Genomic DNA, 27,307 nt, shown 5'->3' with positions numbered 1-27,307 from the left:
ACACATCCATGTCAGACACTTTTATATTCAGGCCAAGAATTTAGTTTTATAATTCAACTTCCCAATGGTTGAAATGTAGTTTTTCCTTCATCTGACCCAAGTATATAACTCAAATATATCTGAAAAGCAAACTGAAAGCAAACAATTGAACATTTCTGAGCACATACATTTACTCAAGGGGATTTTGGTGACCAAAAGAACGGCTTAAACTGTCAACAAATGTCACCAATGCAGTGTTGGTGATTTAAGTCTCCACCCCAGCTTCCCCCTTTCCAGAGACAAACACTACACAAGTGAAATAGTTGCTTTAAACTTCTATTCACCATTCAGTGTTTTCCATTCATTAATATCTCAATCTTTTATCTGTAATGAAAAAAGCCATGCACAAATTACAAAGATATTTGTTCTCAATTTCCCTTTCTACTTTTTCATACCATTCTGTTACTAAGGTATTTTTTGATAATAATGGATGTTTTGTTGCTGCATTTTAACAAAGGTGTTCATTTTTTCAATGAAAGGAAAAATCAGACATTACAGAAATAGCCTCTCAAAACAGTGCAAATATCCAAATTGTCCAAATATGGAGTTTCACCCATTTCCCCCAGTCATTCAATTACCATGTGCTGGCGTTTACATTACACACATGTGACATGGCACCATCATCTGCACTTGAAGTTAGTAATGAATCCTGATTTATATGGAAGTGGCCTGTCTGGAACTTTTAAAAATGGTCCATTTTGACAAACATCAAGGTTTCAGTCAATAAAATGACCAAACCCACAACAATAAACAAATCGTAGTTCCACTTATAAAAGGCATGACACTACCCAGATACATTTCCAACTTTTTATTGAATATTAAGGTAAATATTTCACATTAATACAGGCTACATAAAGTAGAGCCACTATACGACATGAAATTTACTCTCATTTTAACCCTTTTTTCAGTATGTAAACAATTATACATGTATTTACCACTCTAAAAGGTCTGATTTCTCTCTTTGTGTAATCATCTAGTTCTTGGCCGAGTATAAATAGCGCACTGTCCTATCAAGCCCTGCAGACCAAGAACGCTTTATGTGGGCCTTAAATGTCAAAATGGCTATACTACTCAGAATGTATCCTGTTGAACAGGCAATCGGTTTGTTCATAGACAGTGGTAAACACGTTAAAGCCCACACTGGATTCTTTCTTTTTAGTTAGGCACATCAAAGGTGTCCATTTTTCAATTTCATAACTTTTTTTTTATTTTTATTTTTTCTTTTTTACTTAAGGGGACACTCCTAGGTTAACATTTTGGTAATTATGTAATTATCTTGTTCTTTAACGTGTATTTCTTGTTACTGCTCCTATGCCCCTCAATCTCTAGGTCTGTGTTTAGTTGACATGATTCAAATGCACATTTCCCACGTGCGGGGCCCAAGTTCCAGGCCAGACCTGAAATGAAAATGGTGTCCAGTGTCAGAAAAAGCAAGGTCTACAGAATGAACATAGTATTTCCACAAGGACCCTTGGTAAAAGAAGTCAAGTTTAGTTCTCATTATGTCTATATTGACCTTGACCACTCAATGGTGAAAAATAAAAACAATGCAACAAGAGCTCTTGCTTTAATCGAACCCAAGAGAGGACATGGCTGTTTAGAAGTTTACCTGCTGTGGGTCTGTATTCTCAGCCGAGTTGGGTACGACTTTCAGGATAGGGTTCCAGGCAGGGTCAGTGGTGTGGAGCCCATTGTACATGGGGCCTCCAGGACCTTCAGCCATCTGTGGGTGGGGTGGGATCATCGTGCCACCATACATCGACATCGGCAACCCCTAAACCCGAGAAATACCACAAATGTTTCTGATGAGATCAATAAATAGATATATAAAAATAACATGGAGAAGTGCAGTTCTAAGTAAATAATTAAAAAAAAAAAATCACCCCAACATATATATACATATATATACATACATACATACATACATACATACATACATATACACACATTATATATATATATATATATATATATATATATATATTTAAAAAAAAAAACAGCTAGATATGCAATTTTGAAAGCATTTCTAAATGCTTGTCATAGCACCCAAACCTTAGGGAAATCCATGAAGTTAGTGGGCATAGGCTGGTGAAAGGTGTTGGAGGGAGCCACAATGCCCGTGTCATCTCGCTCCATAGCCTGGTGCTGGGAGAAGGCCGACTGCTCTGGCAGCTGCTGGTGCATGACGGGGCCTCCCATCAGGGGCTGAGACCAGCCTGACATTGCCTCTGTAGAGAGCAGTAAGGTGAGGGAGGGACACACATGCTCTTTTACCTAATATATAAACCACTAGTCATGTTTATATGAATATATAATAAACTAGATCAAAGTCATTCCTAAATACACCATTTTAACAAGGCTGGAGATGGACACATCCCCCGTTAGCCCTACCAGAGGCACTGCCCACTCCAAAAGACCAGATGCCACCCTGTCCGACCGGCGGTGTGTAGCTGGTGGGCAGCATGGTATGGTTGACGGAGCCTGTCTGCCGGATGCGAGCCAGGCGCTCGGTGCCGATGGGTGGGGGCACTTTGCGGTCCTGGTGGCTGGAGCTGCTGGGCTTGGCCTGGATCAGCGTGGGGGTCACAGTGGACGTGCAGAGGGGGGAGGATGCACCAGATGATACAGAGGGCACTGGAGACTCACCTAGAGAGAATACAAATGAACATGAAGTAAAACTGGATGCATTTGTCACAAAATATATCAAAGAAAATGAAAAATAAAACCTCCAGTTGTGACGTGTGGATCTTGGAAACACAGGATGATGGTTATTTACTTATTTTCGTACAGGATGTGGAGGCGCTCCAGGGGTGAGGGGAGAAGTGCTGGCGGCTGAAGGAGGGTGTGCCCACAGGGGCTGGGCCGGGCAGGAACACAGGGCTGGCCGACATGCTTGTGGCAAAGCTGGTAAGCGCGGTAGAAGAGGAGATGGAATTGCCTGTGGGGTCTATTGGATGCATTCCTAAAGGGACAGACACACCCAAGTAACATGCACAGCTGCTTTGTATTGACAGAAAAGATTAGTTTACACGATAAAAACAGTGTTAGCAGGATTGTCTGGGGAACTGTGCAATACAAGTGCAAGCAAAAAAAAAAAACAAAAAAAACAAAAAACAAAGGGGCACAAGCAAGTTATAGAACTAGATTTAGAACCCACAGTTAGTTCACAAGATATTGATACCAGAATGCATGTGACGTCTGGGGCACTCACCAATGGGGCTCGAGACTATTCTCTGGGAGGCGCAGCGATACCCCGGAGCCTTGGAGCCGTCCGGAGGTGCCATGGTGCTCTCCATCTGTCCCATCCCTCCCATGTAGGCAGGCGGGGCACTGTAGGGCTGTTCCGGCGGAGTGCGTGTGGGAAGGTGGCAGGCCCCCCACACCTGGTTGTTGCCCACCTGGTTGCTGTCGAAGATGCTGCTGAAGTGATTAAAAAGGGCTGCGGGGCCAAAGTTGGCCGGCAGTTGGGCCTTCCCACCATGGAGGTGCATCTGGGATCCATTCATCATGCCCATAGTGGAGGACATCTGCAGGGAGGGGGGCGGCATGCTGGCTGCGGCCAGGCTGGGCTGGGCAGCCTGCTGCTGTTGCTGTTGCTTGAGAGACTCCTGCGTTACACCTGGAGGCACAAACACAGGCTGCTGCTCCTGCAGAGGAGCCCCAGGTGCCATGGGGTAGTAGGGAGCTGGGTGCTGCATTCGAGGCGAGACCCCAGTCGCAGCCGGCGTCGCGTAGTGAGGTAAGGTGCTGCTGGTGTTGGTGAGCGTGCTGCTGCTGCAGGTGGGTGGAGGGGGGCGAGAGGCGGACAGGGCGGCAGTGCCAGGCGCAGCAGTGGTGGAGGCAGAGCTGGGCTCCGCGGTTGACGTGAAAGGCATGGGCAGCTGCTGCCTGCCCTCGGGTTGCACAGGCAGTGCTGCCTGCGCTGAGGGAGACGTGGGGAAGTGCAGGGGGGCCGAGGAACTCGGTCCCTCGCATGGGGCACTAGAGACGGGAACAGAAAGCTCGGCTGCGGGCTTCTCCTTAGCGGGTGTTCCGGCAGCAGCGGGTATAGCGACAGGCTCTGGCTTGGGGGCTGGGGGGTGCTGTGAGGGTGGAGCGATGGGGGCTGGCGGAGGAGGTGGGGTCGTAGGAGTGATGGGAGCACAGCTGACGGGAGGGGGAGGGGCCTGAGTAGCAGGGGAGCTGCTGGCAGTTGTGACAACAGTGGGTGCAGCACCAGACTTGGGCTCGGTGGAGAAGAGCTGCTTCCTGACGGAGGTGGGTGTGGGGGTGCTGGAAGGGGCAGTGCTAGGGGGAGAAGCAGTGGAGCCGGGGGCGATGGTGGCAGACGAGGTGGGGGGCAAATGCTCGGCACTGGTGGGGGCAGAGCTGGGTGGGCGCGGGGCAGCACTGCCACTGTGCTTGGGGGAGCTGTTGGCGCTGCCTGGGCTCACAGGACGCACAGGGAAGGGGCCCCACGTATTGGGTGAGGGCGTGAAGGTGCCCCCGAACTGCGCCATGGGCAGGCGGGGGTGGCGTATCTGATGCATGGTCTGGGCTGCCAGCAGGGCCAGCTGGGGGTGCGTGTAGGCAAGTGGCGGAAGAGAGACAAACGGAGGCCTGACACCGGGCGCCATGTTTTTGCCCATTTTGCCTGCCTGCTGAGCTGTGGCGCTGGAGGAGGGCGGGAAGGACACGCTGGACGAGGGCACCACCGATGGTAAGCCTTTCGAACTGGCTGCTGTGGTGCTGGTGGCCCCTGTGGAGGTGGTGTAGGTGGAGCCAATTTTGGTATTGGTGCCGGGCTGACGAATGTGATTGCGAGGGATCAGGTCTTCCAGCTCTTTGGCAGGGTCCTGGATCAGCGCATTGATCAGCTGGACGGCGTGCCGTGTTGACTCTGTGCCACCTCTGAAAAACAATAGACAGTGTGTGAGAGAGTGTGTATAATCCCCATCCAAACAGACCCACTGAAAGCCAAATGTCTATGATTAAACGAGTGAAGTATAGCTGAAGTGAGTGATGTGCACCTGATGGTGATCATTCTCTCGCCGTTCTTGTCCTTCTGTTTGTCAACATCTATGTGTGCTCCCGTCACATCTTGAATAGCTGTGATATTACAGCCCCCTCTGCCCATGATCCGAGACACTACAGAGGCTGGGACTGAGAGCTTCTTTGACCTGAAGAAAACAACTCATCAAATCTTAATCCCCCTGATGTAGAAAGGAGGGGACAACTTGCTTGTACTAGAGCAGTTACCCCAACTCACCTTCGGACCACTTCTTTCCATCCTTCCTCTCTCTTCTGGCCCCTTTTGGGACTGGTGAGGTTCATCTTACTGTTGGGTGAAGTGACTGGCAGTGAAATGGTCTTGAACGAAGAGGGCAGGGGACTGGGGGTCAAGTCACTAATGGTCTCATGAACTCTGTGTAGGGAAGGAATATGGATTACAAACTTAAAAACTAAAATCAGTACATGTGCCTTGTGTAACCACTGCACGTTAGGCAAGGCAGCCAATTATTTATTTTAGTAATGGACATATTTTATACATTAGGGATAAAACCATTACTGACACGGTAATTTAAGAGATCATGTTTAACAATTTTTGCTTTTTGCTGCAGAATAAGTCCTAGTCTGTTGTAGGACCCCAGTGAAATGCTACTGCAGTGATATATGACTCCTACTGTGCCTTTAGCAAAACATTTTGTCCCAAACTGCACAAGCAGCAGAGAATTCTGCCCACACCAGTAAAACTGATCTTACTTCTGCTGCGGCTTGGAGATGGACACGATGACCTTCTCCTCACGAGAGGTGGGCAGTGATAGGCCCTGCCTCTTCTCAGTCATGGGTAGAGGCTGACTGGACCCTGTAGGGGCTGAGGAAGATGAGGAGGAGGAGGATGAGGAGGGAAGGTCTGCCAGCTCCTGGCTCTTGCTTCCGTTGCTGCTCTCACTGTTGCAGTCAGTGCTGTCCAGGTTGTCTGAATCGCTGGTGCCGCCCGGTGCCCCACCGCCTCGCGGTTCGCCATGGATCTTGTTTTTGTCGGCCTTCTGCTGCGCCAGCGCCACCTGTGGGTCCTGCAGGATGATGGGCTCGCTAGGAGACTCCTTGGTCTTGTTCTTTTTGTTCTTGCGGTTGGTGCTCGGCGTGGTAGCCACGTTGGCGCGTTTCTTGCCAAAAGCGTTGGTGAAGGTGGTGGAGGTGGCAGAGATGCCGATGGTGGTGGTGGTGGTGGCGCTCGGGGGCTCGATAGGGACCTCCACCTCTGCAGAGGTTAACGGAGGAATAATGAGAACTGGCAGATAAGACACTATGAAAAAATCCACTATGGGGGGAAAAAAACAAAAAACAAAAAAGCAGTCGCTAAAAAGTTATTTATTTATTTATTTACATACACATTTAGAATAAAGCAAATACCAGACCTTCGGCAGAGTCCTCCTTCTGGTCCTGTGCCTCAGAAAACACGTCCTTCACTTTTGCCTCCTCCTCTTCCAGCTTCTTCTTCTGCTCCTCCTTCTTCTTCTTGCGCTTCTCTTTACGCTTCTCTCTCTTCGCTGCCAGGGCTTGTTTTTTACTTTCTTCACGGGACTGTGGTCAAAATACAGAGGTGCAAAGCGTGAAGTCAGTTGCCATTAAACTAAATGCTCCAATTAGTAAGAGATAAAACAGTGCTACTGCCTGACCAGAACTCATTCTGAGCTAATTGAGAGCATGGTAAACATTTGCATTGAGCCCTATTGTAGATGTGCTATTCAAAAACATCTGCTGCACATCCTAACAAAACCCCTTCTGCAAGGAATCCTTAAAGAATTATAGAGTCAATACAGAGTGTGAAGCAGTAACACACCTTCTCAAGATCCAGCTCCTTGAGCAGAATGCTAGCATTCTTATTAGCTTCTGCAGCCTGCTGATCTTTGGCTTTGACGATGGTCTCCATGCACTGATGACACTTCTTCAGCAACTCCTGCAATCAAAAGGCAGAATGATCGGCCAGTTGTTCCAACTCGTGTTACATGCCAAAAACTGAATCCCTGGTGTTCAAAATGATTTTTTTTCCATACCTTATCTGCAATGGTGGCAATGTATCTCATGCATTCAATGTCAGAGGGGAACTGATTCACCTCCTTCACCAAGTACTGGACCACTTTCACATGTCCCTAAAAACAGGTAATGGGGATGAAAATAAGTGTTAGGCCAGTATCCTCTAAGCATATTAAACATTTAAGTGTCCTAATATACACTACCACCCAACAATTACCCTACTTTATATCCAAAATACCTTATGACTTATTTCAAAGTCTTAAAACACCCCAGAAGTGGCTCTGCTCCACCCACCTTACGGAATGCAGCCATGAGAGGGGTGATCTTGCGGTTGTCTGCTGCATCTACATCAGCTCCTGCCTGCACCAGCAGCTGCACTACATCAAAATGGCCCCCATTTGCAGCCAACCACAAAGGAGTGTTCCCCTTCTTATTGCGCACGTCAATGTGAGCCCCCCTACAGGGAAAGAGCAATGTAATCTCTGCAGTGCCAGCTACTCTGTTCTGCCTACTCAAATGTGGAGTGATGAACACAGCCCAAGTTGCTGAGAGGAAGCTGGTACTGTGCATTCTGCTGAGGCTACTACTCACCTGTTAATGAGAAGCTCACAGAACTTGTAATGGCCCTTGTCGGCAGCGATGGTGAGGGCGGTGTCGCGTGATGAGGGGACAGGAGGAGCATTGACGTCTGCACCTTTATCCAGCAGCACACGGCCCACTTCAGCATAGCCACCAGACGCAGCCTCCATTAGAGGGGTGAGCCCCGTCTGAGACAGACATGGTTACGATTACTCCACACAGCAAATAACATGTTTTTCTACAGTATTTTACATAAAGATTAAGTGAACCAGCAGGTTCAGGATCAAAACATCTTAGCACTCCAAATACAAGCTTTTCCAAAATAAACAAGCTTTCTTCCAGTAAGCGAAAAACTTCTAAGCTTATATGATTTCTCTCATATTGGGGAGGAAAAAGTGTTGCGGGACACTCTCAAAAAAAAAAAAAGCCCAGGCTGGTTTGACCTTGGCACGGTGCTCCACGTTAGCTTTGCGGTCGAGCAGCAGGCTGACCACCTCGGCCCGGCCCTGGAAGCAGGCCAGTGTCAGCGCCGTGTTGCGGTTGGTCTCGATCTGCGCGTTTATGTCGGAGCCCATATCCAGCAGCAGCTTCACTGCAGGCACATGGCCGTTCATGGCTGCCAGCATCAGGGGTGAGATGCCCAGCTTGCTGCCTGTCCTGGAACGGTGAACGAGACGGACAGAGGTATTAAGACAAAAGTGCTGCACTTCCACGCTGCCATGAAGGAGACAAGATTTTGGGGCGAGTGGGGATCGGTATGTTCATTGTCTGACCTGGAGTTGATCTCAGCTCCAGCATTGAGGAGGATTTTGATGATGTTTACATAACCCCCTGAGGCGGCCAGACTAAGTGGGGTGTAGTCAGACACGTTACGGTGCTCTTTGTTGGCACCACGAAGAAGCAAAAGTTCCACCACCTGTAGTGAAGAAGCCAGAAGTCATCTTGAGTAATGAACAAATCTGAGCAATGAATGCAGCAGCCAAGCCCAGAGGTAGAGCATTGTAAAAGGAAACTGCTCCAGCATAGTTTGGCTCAACGTCTCGCCTCTGTAGTTAATGAGTAATCGGGGGAGAAGTGTGACCTGGCTTTGTAAACCAACCTCTTGTCTGCCACCTGAACAAGCCAGGGAGAGAGGGGTGTCTTTGGTCCTCTCAGACTGGGCCTCAATGTCTCCTCCCTTGTCCAGGAGGATCTCTACAACACCAACGTGGCCTGCTGTGGCAGCCAGGATCAGAGGAGTGAACCCTGTGAACAGAGAGACAGGAAGAATCAACGAGATTCTGTATTTTTCCATGTACGGTACAGCTGGAGTGTTCTGAGTGTTACCTTTCTTATCCCGGTGCTCGATGTTGGCCCCGCGTGCAATAAGCACAGACACCAGCTCCTCGTGGCCGCCCGCACAGGCCAAAGTCAGAGCCGTGTCATGATTGCTCTCCGTCTGAGGGGAGAGAGGTAATGCTAAAGTGCTGCAAACACACTGCATTTCCATGCCTGCGTTCATTTTGGCTCTGTGCTTGTCTGTAGTCTACAGACTAACTCTAAATGACTCTAAATAGCATGGAGTCTCGCACCAATTCCCCATTTCAGCTTGGTGAGGACTGTACAACTACTACACTACTCTAATCTTGCATCAGTAAAAAGATTCACACTCCAGCCGAGGTAATGTTTGTTATGAGCTGAGAGCTTACGTGTGCATCGATGTCTACAGATGGGTAGAGCGGGAGCATGGAGGGTGGGGAGACAGTGTTGATGGGCGTCTGTGCTGTGGGCTGAGGTATGGGTGAGGTCGTAGTGTTTAACATAGGCACTCTGCTGCTCACTGCTGCAAATGGAGGAGGAACCCAATCATGAAATGTTACGCTCATTAAAAAAAATGCCACTGGTGATGGTACAAATTTCAAGTTCATGAAAATTGTCCAGTGCCAGCTCACCTGCCATGATGTCATCGAGCGTGTCCGTGAGCGTCTGAGCGGGTGTGGCCACCATGAGGCCGTCGGGCGCCTGCGTGAGGAGCCCGGGACCCAGGCCAGACAGCTGCTGACCCAGCATCACCCTCTGCAGGTCTGGACTGCTGCTGCCTGGGTACTCGGCGCTGCCGAAGTCCGTGGACTGCTGGGCGGTCAGGGGCTGGATAGGGACGAAGCTGGTATGCAGAGGGGGAGGTGGGGCGCCCTGCAGGGGGTGGGGCTGAGGGGGAGGTGGGGGTGGCGGCTGCGATTCGTCTCGGTACAGGATGGTGTCCACTTGCGGCAGCTCGGCGAAGTCCGTGTCTTCCTCATCCTCTTCCTCCTCGTCTTCATCATCCTCCTCCTCCTCATCGTCATCGTCGTCCGCTGGAGCGATCTGGTGGTCGTCCTCGTGGCCGCCCTCGCCATCCGCGCTGGGGCCCAGCTGCGTGGCCTGGAGTGGCAGGGGTGTGCCGGGCGCCTCCACCCCTGCCGCCTGGCCCGGCTCCTCCCTCATGCCCTTGGCCTCCATGTACTCTTTGGTGAACTGCTGCTGCGTCTTAAGCTGCAGCTGCCGCTCCACCTTTTGCAGCTCTTTGAGGATCTTCTTCTTCTTCTGCACCTGCTCCTCACGGCTCTTCTTCAGCTCCTCGATTTTATCTTTGGTGAGCGGCTCGCCCTGGATCAGCTCCAGCGACTGCAGCTGGGCCTTCTCGATAGCACTGATGCGCTGGCCCAGCTCGTTCAGCTTGCCCTCCGTCTCCTCCACGATGCACTCCAGGGGCTGGTACGGGTGAAAGGGCGGCAGCAGGTCGGCGTCCATGCCCGCCGCGCCCACCGCATTACCCTGAAGAGAGCTCATCCTCTGCTTGGACATGCCTGAGGAGCACACCGTACAGCAAGGTCTAAATCTTATTAACCGCTTCTACCCAATATGACCTGAAAGCAACGTGTGATGAGTCAGGTCACACACTCGTGACCCTGTTACTCTGATTCATTTTGGATGGTGTGCAATGAGAAGTGACCTTTGTTTGTGACTGGTGGGGGCGTGGCGATGGTAGAGGGCACTCTGTCTGGCTCCTGAGGGGGTACCACCATGGCCAGGGCTTGGAATGGGACTCGAGGAGCCTGTTGATATGAAACAAAAAGGTGGCATGTGTCAGTACATATGCTCCTCTCCCCCAAACATCATGGTTTCAGTATAGCGGCTTCACACAATTTCTTCACACCACATTTTCACCAATTTGAATGCTTGTGTAACCGAAGCCCTTCGATACACAAGTGGCGATTTGTCAACTCGGCATATCGTATGTCCTACGCCACCTGCTCACCTGAGGTGTGTCGTGGGAGGGCGGCGTGAGCTGGGACAGGTCTGGTGCAGGGACTGACAGAATGTTGTTTGGGTAGTCTAGCAAGTAGGACACCACGTTAGTGTGACCACCCTTAGCAGCTTCAATCAGCATCGTGGAGCCATCCTGAGAGGTACAGAGATCAGAAACCAATTAGGCCCCTTCACCTCTGGGTGACAGCCTGACAAATGAACTTGCCAAAATGGGGAATAAAGGGCATAGTCACAGAACATTAACCAACTATAGCCTGAATATGCAATTATTGCTTTGAAATGATCTTTACTGTCCAGTTTCTCAGACTCCATAAAAATTGGAGGGAGTGGGGGGGATTGAGCTCACCTTCAGTCTGTGTGTGGGATCTGCACCATGGGCCAGTAACAGCTCCACCACAGCCAGGTGGCCCCCAGCACATGCCAAAGACACCACTGTGTGGTCATTATTGGCCGTGGCTCTGTTCACATTAGCACCTACAAACATGGCAGAATTAGTTAGAATCCAATAAGTGTATATATGGTTGTAGTACATATACTCTACAGCAGTTTAATAAATCAATGACTTTGTTCTTTTTTTTGGTTCCTTATGCATAGGAATAAGGATATTCGCTTACCATTACACGGTTTTATTTTTTTGCATTAAAACCACCTTTCAATGCCAACAGTGTACACTGCCAAAGGGGTTTATGATACCTCATTAATTAGATGAATCTCCAACCTCATTATAAAGATAAAACAATTACTACATGTTGCTTTAGATACCCTTGACACTTCAAGGTATTACATTATTTAACCTTGTAGTTTCACAAATATTACAAAACGTCATGCTTAGAGTGCATGTATATACATATTACCAGCACAAATTCCCCCAGGCTTATTCTGTATTTTAGCTTTTAAATAAAAAATACGTAATGTACATCAATTTAAACCTAATCAGTTTGTCTTTTTTAGCTATAAAAACAGAAAAAAATAAAGAAAACTCGATGAGAATTGAACTGCGAGTGATGTGGTAGATTGACAGTGGTTTAGAGCAGACACTAACCTTTACTGATTAAGAACTGTACAGTGCAGAGGTGTCCTGCTCTGGCTGCTTTCATCAGTGGAGTCCTTCCACCTTCCGACTCATGTTCCTAAAAAGCAGGAATGTTAGACAAATCAACATTGCTAAGTCAAGACAATGCAAGAACCGCAATCAAGCAAACATGGTGAAGGGCAAGCACACCAGGTCGGCTCCGGTTTGAAGTAGCACGTCGGCCACGTCCGTGTGTCCGTTCTCGCAGGCGTACGTCAGCGCAGTATCTCCCGTGGCCGTGGTGGCATGGACATTGGCTCCTGAGCGAAGAGGTAAAGTGAAATGCGTCACCCCCAAACTCAATTACAAGAACGGCTTTTCAGAGTGTGTTTACGTCCTTGAAATAGAGAGGCAGCCAAGTGGCCTCACCGGCAGCCAGCAGGTACTTGACCAGCTCTAGGTGGCCCTCCTGTGCAGCCTCCATGAGAGGAGTGGAACAGCCGAGCTCGATGTCAGCGCCTGCTTTGATGAGGAAGTCGGCCACCTCCAGGAAGCCCCCGCAACAGGCCAGAGTCAGGGCCGTCTCCTGCGTCTCCTCTGTCTGCGCATTGATGTTAGCACCTATGCACAGCGCAGAAAACGTGGAACCCTTATTTTAACATTACATGCTTGAAACGGAAAAACTTGAACATGACGAATATTTTTATAAAAAACAAAATAAGAACAAATAGACACCAGGATCTCTCCACAACTTTTGATCTAGTTCCATGCTTCCCAAACTCTCTCCTCAAGAACCACCCCACATTTTTCAAATTTTTGTTCCATCTAAGCCTCTAGTTCAGGCAAACAAAGACTTGGTGTTCTAGAATGTTTGATTTACATGACCTGAGAGCTAGAAAAGAGCAAAACTGTGGACCATCTTAGGGTCCTTAGGGAACAGGTTAGAAAAGAGCTGATCTATACAAAAGATATTTCTGTAAAAATCTTACAGCTGTAATGGTAGTAATGTGCAGCAAATGGTGAGAACCTCATGTACCTTGTGCCAGAAGCAAGGCCACCATCTCCTCATGGCCCTCGCGTGCAGCTTCCATGAGGGGCGTGTAGCCCTCATCGTTCACCTCCTCCAGGTTGGCCCCCCTCTCGATCAGCAGAGCCGCCAGCTCCACATGCCCCCCGCACGCTGCCAACGTCAGCGGAGACTCGAACGAATCGGCCGGCATGTTCACCTGCGCTCCACTGTCCAACAGTAGCCGTGCCACCTCTACGTGCCCATCCTGCGCACAGCAGGGAGGAAGGGCCCACGAGTCTCACACTGGACATGGACTGAACATGAAATGGGCATCCCCATAACACCTTTTGGGAATTCTCACTGACGCACATGGCACCTGGGTGTTGGCTTTTAGGGTGTGCATAGCTACACCACGTGTTCCCCATATTTGTGTACAAAGTTCTCCTTTTCACAGGTCCTCATTTAGCCTTTGTGATAATCGTGCCAAAAATCATATTGGTTATTAAAGTGATGAACTGAACAGCGCTTTTGCGATGCTGCCATGAAGAGAATAAGTGAATGACACCACTCCATACTTAGACCTGAATGCATGCAGCGCAGAGACGATCGTGTGCATATTTTATTCCACTACAGTGTGTCCAACTAATACAGCAGGCAAAAACTAAAGCAAGGAAGCAAGCAGGGCATAACACACGCTTTCCAAGTGTGAACAAATACAGCACTCACCATGCAGGCCTCCATGAGTGCTGTGTGCATCTCGTCCGTCTTGTGTTCCTGGTCAGCCCCTGCCTCCAAGAGAAACCGCACCATATCCAAGTGCCCTGCATCAAAGCCAGAACACTGACTGTGACTCACTGCACTTTTCCATGGCTGTGCTGTACACATAGCTGCACAGAGCATGGTGTGCGAGCTGCAGCAGTTACTCTGGTAGTCACCTTTGTAGCAAGCCAGCGTGAGCGCGCTTTCCTTGAACTCGTTGGAGTGCGTGTTGATTCCAGCGCCGTATTCCAGCAGCACACGCGCCACCTCCACATGACCCGCGCTGGCCGCTTCCATCAGCGGCGTGTGGCCATTCTCGTTGTGATCCTCAATGTTGGCCCCTTCCTTCAGCAGAACTTTCACCACATCCAGAAAGCCGCCGGCACAGGCATACGTGAGCGCCGTGTTACCTGCACAGTGCAGCGGGGCAGGGATATGTAGGCAGGCCCTGATAAAGCCACAGGTGACTGTCATGGGAGAAAGTGGTTAAGCGAACCTGTTGATGACTGTGCGTTGACGTCCGCACCATGCACCAGGAGCAGTTTGACAATGTCTACATAACCACCGCTAGCAGCTGCCATGAGGGGCGTGATGTCTCCTTTGATGCCGCGGTCCTCTACGTTAGCATGCATGGCAAGCAAAACCTGCAGGGAAACACACAAAGCACAATTTTCCATCAAATAATAATGAAGGCATTTGGGAAAAATATCATTAACAGTAAAACAGATTAGAATATATACAAATGATTAAGATAATGCAAATGAAAAGAGGGTATGGCCAAGTACTCTTCCAAAAGTAACTTTGCCATCCCGTTCCCCCCCAAAAAAACCTGAGGCTTAGCAATGCTGAGGGGTATGAGTAAAGGCAGGGCAGTAGCAGCACAAAACAGCTGTGTGTAGTGTGCATGTGTGAGTCGGAGGGGTGTGCATGTGCATGCTACCTGTGCGAGCTCATAGTATCCAGCTGAGCAGGCCAGACACAGCAGGCTCTCTCCCTCCTCTGTGTGCTCATTGACACTGCGGCCCTCGTCCAGCAGCTTCCGCACGGCGTTCACGTCCCCGTCAGAGCAGGCCTCAGCCAGGCTACGGCTAAAAATAACCAAACTGCTACAATTACTGCAACTGTGCCGGCGAAGCTAAGCTAGCTACACTCCCTAGACTCTGCAAGAATCATACAAACCACTACAGATTACAAAATAGGCAGGATCTAAATCAAGATTTGATTCAGCACTTCTTAATATAAGGCCAATAGCTGACTATGTATATCTTGATAGAGTACAAGAAAGGGAGACAAAAAAAATGCTAAAGAGCAATTTCAGATAAGTGTGTAAGTACAGGTTTTTGTGAGAGAGAGAGAGAGAGAGAGAGAGAGAGAGAGAGAGAGAGAGAGAGAGAGAGAGAGAGAGAGAGAGAGAGAGAGAGAGAGAGAGAGAGAGAGAGAGAGAGAGAGAGAGAGAGAGAGAGAGAGAGAGAGAGAGAAGATGCCTACTTGTCTGCCTGGCTGGCGTTGAGTGTGTTTTCAGCCCTCATGCGGGTGAGGGCAGCGGCAGCCTCGTCCAGCGCACAGCTCACTGACGACGTCAGGCGGCGCAGCACCTCAGGATCTGCGAAGGCTTTGCCATCGGCAGTGGAGAGTTTACCAATGCCTGCAGTGTCGGGCCACACACCAGCAGCACACAGCATCCAAGGCCAAAAGGCATCCGCAGTTAGTGCAGGCACAAATCACACACAATCGAGAAGAAGACACAAACCATGGTTAGCTGTGTTTCAAACCATGCAGCAAGATGTATTGCATAATTTCATCCAATCTTAAAGAGTTATACTTGAATGCATAATTTTCTTAATTTGGATTATATTACCCCAGATCTCCCCAGGCCAGCCCAAGGTTATTTTATATAGATGAGAACTGCAGTTTACACATCAAGAACATTAAGAACTGCATCTTGCATAAAAGGAACCTGATCCACCTGTACGGGACAGCTGTTCTTAAAACCTAAGATGACATGTGTCACTTTTTGATTGCTGATTAAGTAAGCAACATTACATACTGGCAAGAACACAGAGCAGAAGTGTGACATGAAATACTGAAATGGAGAAGTGAGTCTGAACTGTGCGGAGTCAGCAGGAGCATCAAAGCTATGTGGCAAGGTGCTGTTCCACTTTCACATCAGCACATTGAAAATCGTTCACCTGACTTCATTCCAAACAAATATGCACTGATTATACTTTCCCTGACAGTTTTCAACAAACTGGACAGGAAAGAATGACTGATCAACCAGTCTCGTGATTTGCTTCCAAGCTGGACCCGTTAGCCACTCCTTGGATGCTGTCCTTTAAAGCCTCAAATTGGAACAATCAATTTAAATAAATATGATTTTCCAATTTTGATGTTAGTATAAGTGCAGGTCAAGGGCAGGGGAAATGCATCTGTACATTATTACATTCTTGCCATTTTTTGAGAGAGTGATTACAGGCAACAAATACAGCATCTGTGCATGGCACATGTGAATTTTTTTTTTTTTTTAAATGTCCATTTAACTTGCATAAACAGTAACCTATTAACACTCATTACACAATGAGTTGATTTCCCACTAACAGTAAAAGACACAGAATGAAAACAGGAAAAGCAACATTCATACAGACATGAAATAAGAACATCTAACCAAACACACAACACCACAAAAAACACACACACACACACACACACACACACACACACACACACAATGTGCACAAATACTGCACAAACAGGGACATAGCTACACAGACGTCCATATGCACATCTTCACAGGCATATAGAGCAGTTTTACTAAATGCCACTGCTGAGTCATGATGAGAGCTGGTGCAGCAGTATGGAAATCCAGTGTTCTGGGTAATCTCCCCTATGGATCCCCTGCTAGCTAGCTTTCTGCTCCCGGGGCCAGACCAGCCTGTACCACCAGCACAGCAAAGCAGGCCTTGCATACCCAGCCTCACCAATCCCAATACCATTTACATTTCACGAATTTAGAAGACGCTCTTATCCAGAGCAACGTACAATTTCAAATCATGTTACAGAGGTAGGCGAGTGTAGTGTTAGGAGTCTTGCCCAAGGACTCTTATTGGTATAGCACAGAGCACTTGCCCAGATGGGGAATGAACCCCAGTAGCCCAAAGGGGAGGCAACGTTGTTACCCACTACACTATACTAACCACAGTGTCACCTAAAGGTCCTCAGCAGGTAAATGTTGGTTGAGCCTATAGGCAGGCAAGTGCAGTAAATATACTTGGCTGACTAAGGAGTCTAAGTGACTGCTCTACCCACAGTTTTTCTGTGGGAGGCTGAAGATCATGAAGAGTGGAGCCTCTTTGCCACTCTCACACAGCAACTGTAAAAAGACAACAGAGTGAAACGCATGTACAAATAAGTACCGCACTTCAGGGAACTTGTACGGTTATGCTAAACTATACGAAGCAGCCATCTCTACCTACCCTTTCATGCACTCTGTACAGCGACACGTCGACTTCCAACACCCTCAGAGTAGGACTAACTGGAAATGGAAGCTGAGGCTTTACCGTATATGTACAGTTTAAACAAAGCAGATGATTTAATCGCATGAACTCAATACAGTCCTCTGTTTCTAACATTAGGTGAAAGAGCTATCATTCCAGGTAATTTGAGATTTTTCCAAAGATAAAACAACTGATGGACATTTTTAAGCACAAGCTCAGCCCACGAACAGACATGTGACAGCAGCACTTTTCCACAAACAAGGTGTTTCTGTGCTGAAAATGTGACCAAGCAAGTGCAGAGGTATTAAGAGTCAGCATGGCACTCCAGAACAGGCGGCTGCAGGTAGGCAGGGTGCAAGATCCAAACAGGATGTACCTGCCGCTTCCAGCAAGGCCTCCAGCCTCGCCTGTGTCTCCGGATCTACCGTCCGGAGATCAGCACCGTCCGCCGCACTCGACAGGAGCAGCTCAGATGCCGTCTTCAGTACAGGGTTGTCCAAGTCCTCCTGGTCCAGGATGAAGGACTCCACCTGTGGGAGAAGTAAAAGGTCAAGGATTCTCATACATTTCCACACACTTGACTAGCAGGAACAAAAAAAGGTAATAAATTGCAATTGCAAGGAATTTCAAGGATTTTATATATATATATATATAAATAAAGCTCTTTGCTTGCACAGCTGATGAAGGACCACTGTCCGAAAAATCACTAATGTACTACACTACAGGTTTTTTGTTGTTTTTTTTTAAAACTCACACACACTTTCCTTCCTCACACTTGAGCCATCTACCAGAGGTATGGGAGTTTGAGGGTGGGGTGTAGTGTTTTTCCCTGTTCTGAGAATTGAACACTTGTTTGTTCTGCGTGCAGGAGCATGAGCAGAAGAAAATCTTTTCATTTCAAACTAAAAACATATTTACTTTATTCTCAGTCATACAAAATTAGGAAACCAAGCAAAACATTCTATTGCATTAATGCTCATCAAAACACTAAATTGCCTTGAATAATTTTCAAGTTTACACCCACTTCACTAAGCAGATTTTACTGAAGCTACCACAAATGATCACAATGATTGAACTATAGTAATTTAACGGAATGTGTACTTCTCTTCTTACCTTATTTGTGTACCACATTCAGTTTTCTCAGTTTTTCTAAAGTGTTCACAATTCTTTGGGCATCATACCCAATCACCTAATCGAGCGCACACAGATTTATTGCTAGATTACAATACAATGGCGGTGGGGGATAAGAGACATTGAGCATCACACTGTCTCTGAACAAAGTTCTCTTTTCTAAACTATATTATAGTTTTAAGGATTATAATAATGAAAACAGCACTCTCAGCATCTCCCCTTACCAGGATTCCTTCTCGCAGTTGGTGTCTCTTCTCCAGCAGGGACAGGTAATTAACACAAGGGCACTACTGACAAAGTGCACACTGCCCACATGGTAGGTGCCTTTCAGGCATGTTGCCTGGAGATGGAACGTGCAGTATTTAGGCCCCGAGCCTCGGTGGAATTACAGTAAGCACCAAGATGAGCTGTTGCGCAGGTGCCCGTCCCCGAACCTCCCCTGCCCTTGACCTGCACTACACCTGACGCTCCACCCGCAGCCCAGAACGTCTTGCCCCTACTCGCTCAGTCAATGATCGGGCATGTGCGCTGAGAGCAGTGGTGGCAGCACCACCTGCATGTTGACAGTCAGCAGTGTGAGAGTGTACATGCCTGCCACCGTGCCAAGGAGGCCCGCTAAGATCAGGGGAGTCATAGCAGAGCTAATCCAAGTAATTACTGAAGGACTCCATTGACCATCAGGCACTGGGGCTGTGCATGGGAGTTAATGGGAGCCTTTAATGAAATTAAGCGTAACGTGACCCAATTTAAAACTCAAGCATTCCCTTTCTGACAGATGCTTTCATTTGTGACAGTGCTCTGTTGATAGGAGGCAACATGTATTTTCAATATTTTGTAATGGACATCAATGCAACAAAAAGGCAACAATGAGCAATTTGCATGCATCTTTCACGTACTGTCGTGTCACTAATCCTATTAGTTAGAAGAGTACAAAAAAGGTGGTAGTCATTACTATGCAAAAGCCTACCAATATTAAGGGTATTTGGTGTCAGGATGTACTCTTATGCAAATACATAACTTTTTGACCATGTGGCAAACTACAGAATACCACCAAGAATGCTGGCATGATAAACACACTGTGCAAACATATATGGTTTCTTTTTTTTCCATTGCCGCATCAGCAGTGTTATCAGAAAATAATCCAAATGATTCTTGGAGTGAAACATCAAGCAAAGAAAACCACACAAAGCACTACATGCCTTGACAAAAGTCTGTCATGTAGTTGCTTTATTATTTGAAAAGTTAAGCCACACACAATGGGTACAAAGATATTTATAAAACTATTCTGCATGTGAGCGACTGCTGCTACAGTAATCTCATATGTAAAAAGATGAGATGAACTGGTACTTAACCACCACTGTTGGCTAAATGATATTAACTTTTATTCAGCTGTATTCCCTACAATGACACCAACAATGAGTGATGTGCATGCAAGACATCAGTTGCATGAGTTACATTTGATGAGTTGTACTTCACTGGAAGCCTGAGGCACACCATCTAACCTCTTTCCACATAGCTCTAACCTGTTAGCATACAACCACACAGTACACAGATATTTGCTCCGAGTTCTCAGTCAGCTTATGGGTATAATTTAGGAGATCTAACATTTAATATTGCCCAATTCCACAGTCATGACAACACCTAAGCAAAATATACCATACTGCCACTCTTATTTATACCGAACCAGCGGTTAAGGTTTGTTTCCCACAAAAACAGAGAAGCACTGCTATAGAACAGTTTCAATGGTATGGCTACACACCAAAAAAACAAACTAAGAAACATTACCAAGAGAAGCTGACCCAAAAAGGGGGAGGAGGGACTAAGGCACTGAAAGGGACAGAGGGTGTGGTCAGCAGAGATCTCATCTGCAGTGAGAATAATTAACATCATATAGGAGCATTTAAATGTGCAGAGAATTTGAATGGTTTGTAACTGTGGTCTTCTGGATTCTTGGAAGTCTCCAGTTTCTCATCTAGGATGGGGGATTATGAGAGAAATAGAGTAAGAGAGCATGAGAGAGCGAGCACAATAGAAAGCAGCAAACAGAGTGTATGTGATGGAATATAGGAGAGGGGCCCATGTCCAAACGAGTGACTCTCATTACCTCATCCATGCACTGAAAGGAGCAAGAGGAAAGGGGGACCAGGAGAGGATTTTCCCGCCTGAACACAGCTACAGATGCAAGAACAGGGCAGGATTATTTCAATTATTCAGATACTTGCCTCGTTGACAACGACAATGAACATGTCAGCAAACAGACATGTTGGCAGCAGCTGGGCCAGAGGTAATTTTATGCCTTCAGAGAAACAATAGGGTTACTTGGAGAACTCAAGGACACACCTTAGGTTCCTTATCCCCCCATACACCTTCCAACCACCAGAACAGCTGGGAGAACCTGTGAAAGGGGAAAGAGAGGGGAAAAACAAAAAAAAAAAACAAAACAAAAAAAAACACTTTCCCAGAGCTTTGTCCTGCCAAGAATTGTAGAATGAACAATAAACCTCATTTGCTGATTTAAAAAAATTCACAGGACACATTTTGTATAGTACAGTGCACCAAGGATCAAACATCACTGTCTAGTCAGAGGCCACAAATATATAACCCACCAAAGTGAGTAATGATAGGAGTAACCAAGAGTCAATATTACTACTGCTCCTGTGGCCCACATGTGATTAAACAGCCTATATAATCGCACCATATATAGGCCAAAGACACAGACAGCACACATACACACCTCTTTGGCATCTTGAATGTCATTGCAATAACTGTAAGCAATAAGTACAGCAAAACCAAGATTAGTGACATTCAGAGAATAAAAAGTCATGTGTGAGGAAGCACATGGGATATTCTGGAGGGGAAAAGGTTTTAACACATGACCAGGAATGTATTTACTGCGACATTATTAGATACGTAACATAAACCAATGCATCATTTCACATCAGTCTGATTATGTGTAATCTGCCCATGAAAACCCTGAGTAGCAAAAATGGCAAATTTTGAAATAATGGCAAGGAAACCAAGATCTGTTTGTACATAACGTGTTATGTTAAAAACACACCAAGTCTCGCTTATTCATTTATCGAATACAACCAAATATGCGAATATTCTCAAGCACTTTTTAATCATCATTTAGTCATTTTTTCCTCTCCACAGGATAATTAGATATAGACAAATAAATAAAGATGAAGATGCAGATATAGACTGCAGGTAAGTAATGTCTGCACTAGTGTTTCAACCATACTGCTGTTCAGCTCATTTCTAGCAGAAAACCTTACCTCAGTGAACTGTTTTACTGAAATTTATGCCATCATGCTTATAGTGGGTCGCACTGACCAGCTCAGTTAGTATGTTTATAAACCACAAGCTCTCACTCAGCATGTCAAATCAAAGTCTACCATGTCATGCATCATAATTAGGGCAAATCACTGTTAAATGCAAATAAATTAAAATCACAATATCAGCTAAAATCAAACTTATTTTGGTTGTAATAGTGCAACCTTATGCCTGTGCATTAAATTCATAACGTGCAAGCTTTATTAGCACTTGAGGAAAATAATGTTACATTTCCAGAATATTAAAAATCATTCTTAACCACGCCCCTTTAATATCATGTATAGAAGTCCTATAATTTAAAATGTGCACATTTCATTTTATTATTAGAAATATATCGCAAGCATTAGGGTGAGTCACTAAACTCACAATATTTATCAGAGTAGTTCCTGTCATTTCTTGAGCAGGTTTTCAAGGTTCATGGTTTAGAGGTAAATGTGTTTTATATTTATCAGACTCAACGACTGCCATCTTGAAGGGATCAAACTATGCAACAAGTCTCAGAAATATTTACAAATGCTAACATGGTATTTTTCATATGTAATTCTTGGTTCACGTAGGAATTATATTTAGGCAAATAAATTGGAAACACAAACGTGCATAAATCAATGTTTAATATACAACTTAAATCCTGTTACTGACTTTCACTTTAAAATGTCCATTTCAGTCCTAATGGTGTGAAGATCCATAGACAGGGAGAACTAGTATGACTCCATATAAGGTGCAAGGATGCACATGTCCATCTTCTATGCTAGTTTCATTGCTAACCCTGAACCACACCAAAGTAAGGGATGCTTCATCACCAAAGACTCTTGACAAACACAAGTGCATACACACAAACACCCCATTTGCATGTCCTCCTACCTCATCATAACTACTACCACCCATCATGACATGATTTTCTCAGTAGATATTTCTTCTAAGCTAACTTTAAAAACGTCTGGAGAGGGGAGGAGCTGAACAATAAATTAACCTTTAGAAATAGCCTTGTTTCCCCTCATCCTATTCAGCAAATTCCTTCAATAATCTTTAACTCCAACATGCACCAACTATGACCACTAATGGAAAATTAGGCAAGAGCATTTCTTAAGACATTACAAACCACATTTAAGGCAGAGAGTACAATGGGCCATGTTTTATATTAGCAGAAAACGTGACTTCTGTTTTCTAAGGGCAGTTTTCACACTCTTATAATGGCTGGCTGAACTATGCTACTTCTTACTATAAAACCAGAATTTGCTCACAGTGTCTAGAGTACAACATGACAGTACTAAACACATTTTTTAAAAATAGCAGCTCATCACAAATGCCTACTCACCAGGACTAGGTTTGCATACTCACAGCTGCTGACATTAACAATTACTACCCATTTATATTACCAAAATCAATAGGTAGGATTTAAAACTAGACCAAGAGTTTAACAACAACAATCACTTCAATGAATTAGTTTGGATGCATGTGCTGTGTAAAGAGGCACAAAAAAGTTTTCCTTCTAAAGAGATATGGCATTTAAAAAAGTATTAACCTTTCAAAAGGTCAAATACTCAACAAGTGCATTTATTGATCTGTACAAGGATACTAGGAAAATCTCCTAACAAGAATAAGCAGAAAAAAAAACAAACAAAAAAAAACATCTTGTCTACTTCAGTGATCTCACATCAACCATCAACTCCTTGCAAACTCAATTAAAGGAGTCATTGGTAAACAGCAGGCAAGGACCACCTGCAAAACTCCAGCCATGTGAAACAATGAATTCTACTGTATCAGTTTACTTTTTATCCTCCAAGCCAGGTCATGAGTTCTGTGGAAATGGTTCTGAACAAATGCCAGTAAAACTGTTTCACATATTGCTCTTTCCTACATTGGGTGGTAGTGTCACACACTTATCACATACCTATATCAATGCCACAAGTATTTGTGCTGGAGCTAGCTTGTACTGTATATTTTTGAAAAGGATTACATGAAAAGAACAACATTTACAGACGTCTGTCACCCCACTTAATCATCCACCTAGGGGTCACCCTTAGTTATGACTGATATATAGGTTTTTGACATTGCATTTGATTTGTATTGCATTATTGTTAAGAGCGCCTTAAAAAGTAACCACTATTTAATCATTGACATTTTACCATGAGTGCCTCAAAGGACATTCAACTGATGTCCAACTTACTAAATCCTACACTTCTAATGTGCAGACAGAGTTGCTTAAAAGGTTAGTTTAAGATTAACTTCCATAATACAACAGATTAGATTGACAGAGTCTACATAACAGCTCAAATTATGAATGTGAATAAGATATTTAACTAGGTAAGACATTTGTTAAAATGAACAACGCAAAGATATCTCACAAGTAGTGTCTCAAAATTTCAAAGTCACCTGTGACAAGTAATGTCTACAGAAAGTAAACAAAAACTTTGCTTCAAGGGATACATTTTCAGTCAGGAGAAGCTAGAAATTATTTAGGTTGGACAACAACTTGGTACCATCTCAGTTCTTCTTATAAGTCTGGATGTCAATGCCATCACTGTGCATGCATTCACACAGACAAATATACAATTTCACACGCTTAAGTGCCAGTTTTAGAGCTTTGATGTACAAGGTAATCACAAAGACCTCAAATCAAGTTCCGCATGCCTCCTTGTTAGAGGTTGTCACTATGATAACATAACCATACACCTTCAGGCCTGCAGAAAACAATATACCATGAATCAATATGTTTGTCATGTAAGATACAGATAACAGTTTTGGGGTTTTTTTAGATTTGCAGCACTTTAGCATTAACAAATTTAGATTTTATGTTTTCACAGTTCAAAGTTTTACACTGTTGCTAATTAAATATGCAAATGTTTTACTTCCTCCATTTGTTTTTTTCCCCGTCATCATCATCAGTGTATGTGTTCACCAGGAAATTTAGTAATAAGCATATTATGGTCAAATTAGGCCCTTTTTTAATAAAGATACATATTCAACCATGCCTACATATTTATTTTTCAACGCAGTTTGTGTTTCTTTGAAAAGAAGGCAAATGTTGATTAAAATTCATGGCATATAACCTATAACGAGATGGAATGTGTCAAAAATAAATCTGCCCACAATAGCAAAGCACCACTAAAATGATCAGTTATCTCCTTATGCAACTCTCATATGAACCTGACATCAAGGTCAGATGAGGTAAAGTTTCAGCTGATGAACATATAGAAATACTTTGTCTACTTAAAACTTTCAATATTAACAAAGGTTAAAGGGCTACTATAAAAATAGCTCCACTTGGGAACCTAGGCCCTACCTGAGACCGATGTCAGCAATATGCCTTTCCTTCCTTTTCAATACCCCTACCCAGAGTTCCAAACAAAACACTAGCTACACAAGAGATGGGACACTGGCATCCACTACAAGTTATAAAAAGCAACAGACACCCCCTGTCCTCTAGACAGAATGAGGGAAGAATCATGTGTGACTCTGGGAAACAAAAGATGTATGAATGTAAGCATGGGGTGTGCATATGCATCAATCAAGAATCCTGTCCCTCTCAAAGTAATATTTTCTTCAGGGTTCGGTGTTTTGGTTGAGACTATTTTTTGATTGATTGAAACTACTATATAAATGTGCAGGGGATCTATATACTGCAGTACTTACCAATAAAGTCTAAAGATGTTTTCACTTGAAAGTAAAGTGATAGGGAAAGGAGGGTGCCTAAATGATTTGAAAAGGAATTACTAAAATTCAGAAATCATATAAAGGAAACAGACTCTAAATTAGCTACATATCCTAAGAAGAAGTATTTCACAAATGCTCAATTGACCATCGGGCGTACCATAAAAGGACAAGTATGTATATTCTAGACCATTAATATATGAGTAAAAACCAACATAATGAATCGTGCGGAAACACAGTCACACTTCACAGTTACTTTCTAGACCATCGCCCTGACCTGGAGAAAAACGTTGCCTCAGATAGGACTGATGTGTGTTCGACTCATGTCAAAGTCGAGCCTGCCAAGACGTCCAAACCCTCTTGCTAGCTAGAGTCATACAGTTGACAAACGTTATAGATACCAAGGTGAATGTTACAACATGGAGTGCTTTTCATCCACAACAGTCTGTGTCATATACAGTTAAACCCTGTGTATTCGCCAGAGTTTAATACAATACAGACACGTTAAGTCTGGTATCATGACACGGCCTTGAGTGGAACCGTCGCAGAACTCTTATATCAGGAAAAGAGACGAATGCAACTTCGCTAGCTAGATGGCTAGCCATGAAGCGATAAGCTGATCTAGTCAACCTTCTTCGCTAGCTGTTAAGCTAATATTTAGAGTTACGTAGCTAGCTAGCGGGAACCAGTTAGCTGTAAGCTAACAACGTTATACCAACAAGATGCATCCCCGTGTAACAGGATAGCATTTCAGAAAGTTCTTCGGTGTTAGGAAAAGCGTGATACATTCCAAATGGCAAAATCAAAACTTACAACTGGCTGACAAACTTCCTGATGTGCACTACACTGTACAAAAAATTGAAAGCTAGCTATCAGACGATGGCGTTGTCTGCTGCTGCGTTAGGCCCAAATCGCAGCCTTCGTCACAGAACCATGCTAGGCTAGCTAGCTAGCTATCTTGCCACAATTCGAGCTATTTGGAAACGTAACTGACAACGTGGGTTACGAGAATCACGTTGATTTATTTGATAATGTCCTAATTAAACAAGGCGTTGGTGTGAAAATGTCACTGATATTACGAGATGACAACGTTAAGTTTGATAAGGTTTAATTAAATCGGACGACAGAGGGTTTGATGGGTTAAGAATCTAGTCTGCCCTCACCCTAGTTAGTAGCTAGCTAGCCAGAATTAGAGCGCTAGCAGCATACCTTGCTAGCTAGCTAACTAGCTTACCTCAGATACCTCATCCTCGTCGCTGCCGGATCCGGGGCCCGAGGAAAGCACTGCGGCTGCAGTGAGTTTGAAATCAAGTCTATCTGCTGCAGGCCCACCAGCCTCGCCAAATAACCGGACTTTTTTGCCACCGACACCTATACCGAGGCCTCCGAGTCCGGCTCCTGGTGTAGCTCCAACCCCCATCCCTAGAGCAGGGGAGCGCGGAGTCACCGAGTCAATCTCGTCCTCGAAGCCGTCCGTCAGCATTGCCGTCCCGGCTACTTCATCCTGCATACTTTCCTAAGTAATATGTATATTTGTAAAGGTAACGTTGTCCTTTCACTTTCTTTGGGGTTATATTGTTATAAAATTATCACGTTTTACTTCAGAAAAATCCTCAAACTCTCCTGAAGCGAGAAGAGATTCTCTTTCCCCCAAGCCATTAACTTTCTAACAACCTACCCTGCTTCGTGCTATTTCTGTATTGGCCCGCCTCTGTTCAAAATACTTGAAGGCAATTGGCCTATAATACATCATTCTCGTGTCTAATTGGCAGATGTACACGTTACTCGAACGAAAGCACGCGACGTTAAGGTTGGTTTACGGGAGTGCTTTAAGATTTAACGCCAGGAAACATATTCTAAAGACCATTGGACACTGGAACGCCTGTCACAAATTCCCGCCCTGTCGATACGCCTATTTTCGTCTTTATGCGAAAAGTAGTGAATAATTTCCCTCAGAGTAACAAGTTTTAGGATTGTAGAAAGTTATGTTAGATG

The 27,307-nt window shown here is 45.3% G+C and overlaps 1 protein-coding gene across 11 annotated transcripts; it reads right to left on the bottom strand.

Moving 5' to 3' along the window:
- Positions 1–832: 832 nt before the first annotated feature.
- ankhd1 (ankyrin repeat and KH domain containing 1) lies at positions 833–26,989 on the bottom strand. Of its 11 annotated transcripts, none has more exons than XM_035526807.2 (34): positions 26,547–26,989; positions 17,574–17,727; positions 15,195–15,351; positions 14,647–14,809; positions 14,203–14,350; positions 13,883–14,116; positions 13,674–13,768; positions 12,975–13,212; positions 12,368–12,559; positions 12,149–12,258; positions 11,969–12,056; positions 11,273–11,400; positions 10,916–11,059; positions 10,610–10,712; positions 9,570–10,463; positions 9,327–9,460; positions 8,965–9,076; positions 8,738–8,883; positions 8,412–8,554; positions 8,082–8,295; positions 7,651–7,826; positions 7,354–7,516; positions 7,080–7,175; positions 6,866–6,982; positions 6,441–6,606; positions 5,782–6,283; positions 5,288–5,443; positions 5,049–5,198; positions 3,251–4,929; positions 2,816–3,001; positions 2,431–2,685; positions 2,092–2,267; positions 1,649–1,813; positions 833–1,436 (listed from the first exon to the last, which is right to left on the bottom strand). In XM_035526807.2, the coding sequence occupies exons 1-34, from the start codon at positions 26,820–26,822 to the stop codon at positions 1,377–1,379; spliced, it is 7,920 nt and encodes a 2,639-aa protein (XP_035382700.1). In that variant the 5' UTR covers positions 26,823–26,989; the 3' UTR covers positions 833–1,376. The 11 variants fall into 11 exon arrangements, with proteins under 11 accessions (XP_035382700.1, XP_081574972.1, XP_035382702.1 ...); XM_081718846.1 differs by having other exon boundaries at positions 833–1,370; XM_035526809.2 differs by having other exon boundaries at positions 2,828–3,001.
- Between the last annotated feature and the right edge of the window lie 318 nt (positions 26,990–27,307).

Source organism: Electrophorus electricus, chromosome 8 (genome assembly GCF_041902795.1).
Source record: "Electrophorus electricus isolate QZ-2024a chromosome 8, ASM4190279v1, whole genome shotgun sequence".
In the NCBI taxonomy this organism is placed as follows: domain Eukaryota; kingdom Metazoa; phylum Chordata; class Actinopteri; order Gymnotiformes; family Gymnotidae; genus Electrophorus; species Electrophorus electricus.
The sequence above is the reverse complement of the archived record's forward strand: the minus strand, read 5'-3'. Positions and strand labels throughout refer to the sequence as shown.

Excerpts from the sequence above, each read along its gene's own strand:
- ankhd1 (XM_035526807.2), bottom strand. The coding sequence starts at position 26,822 with ATGCAGGATGAAGTAGCCGGGACGGCAATGCTGACGGACGGCTTCGAG. Across the intron at positions 9,461-9,569 it reads GCTCGATGACATCATGGCAG|CAGTGAGCAGCAGAGTGCCT; the intron begins GTGAGCTGGCAC and ends CTCCATTTGCAG. Across the intron at positions 7,517-7,650 it reads TGTGAGCTTCTCATTAACAG|GGGGGCTCACATTGACGTGC; the intron begins GTGAGTAGTAGC and ends CTTTCCCTGTAG.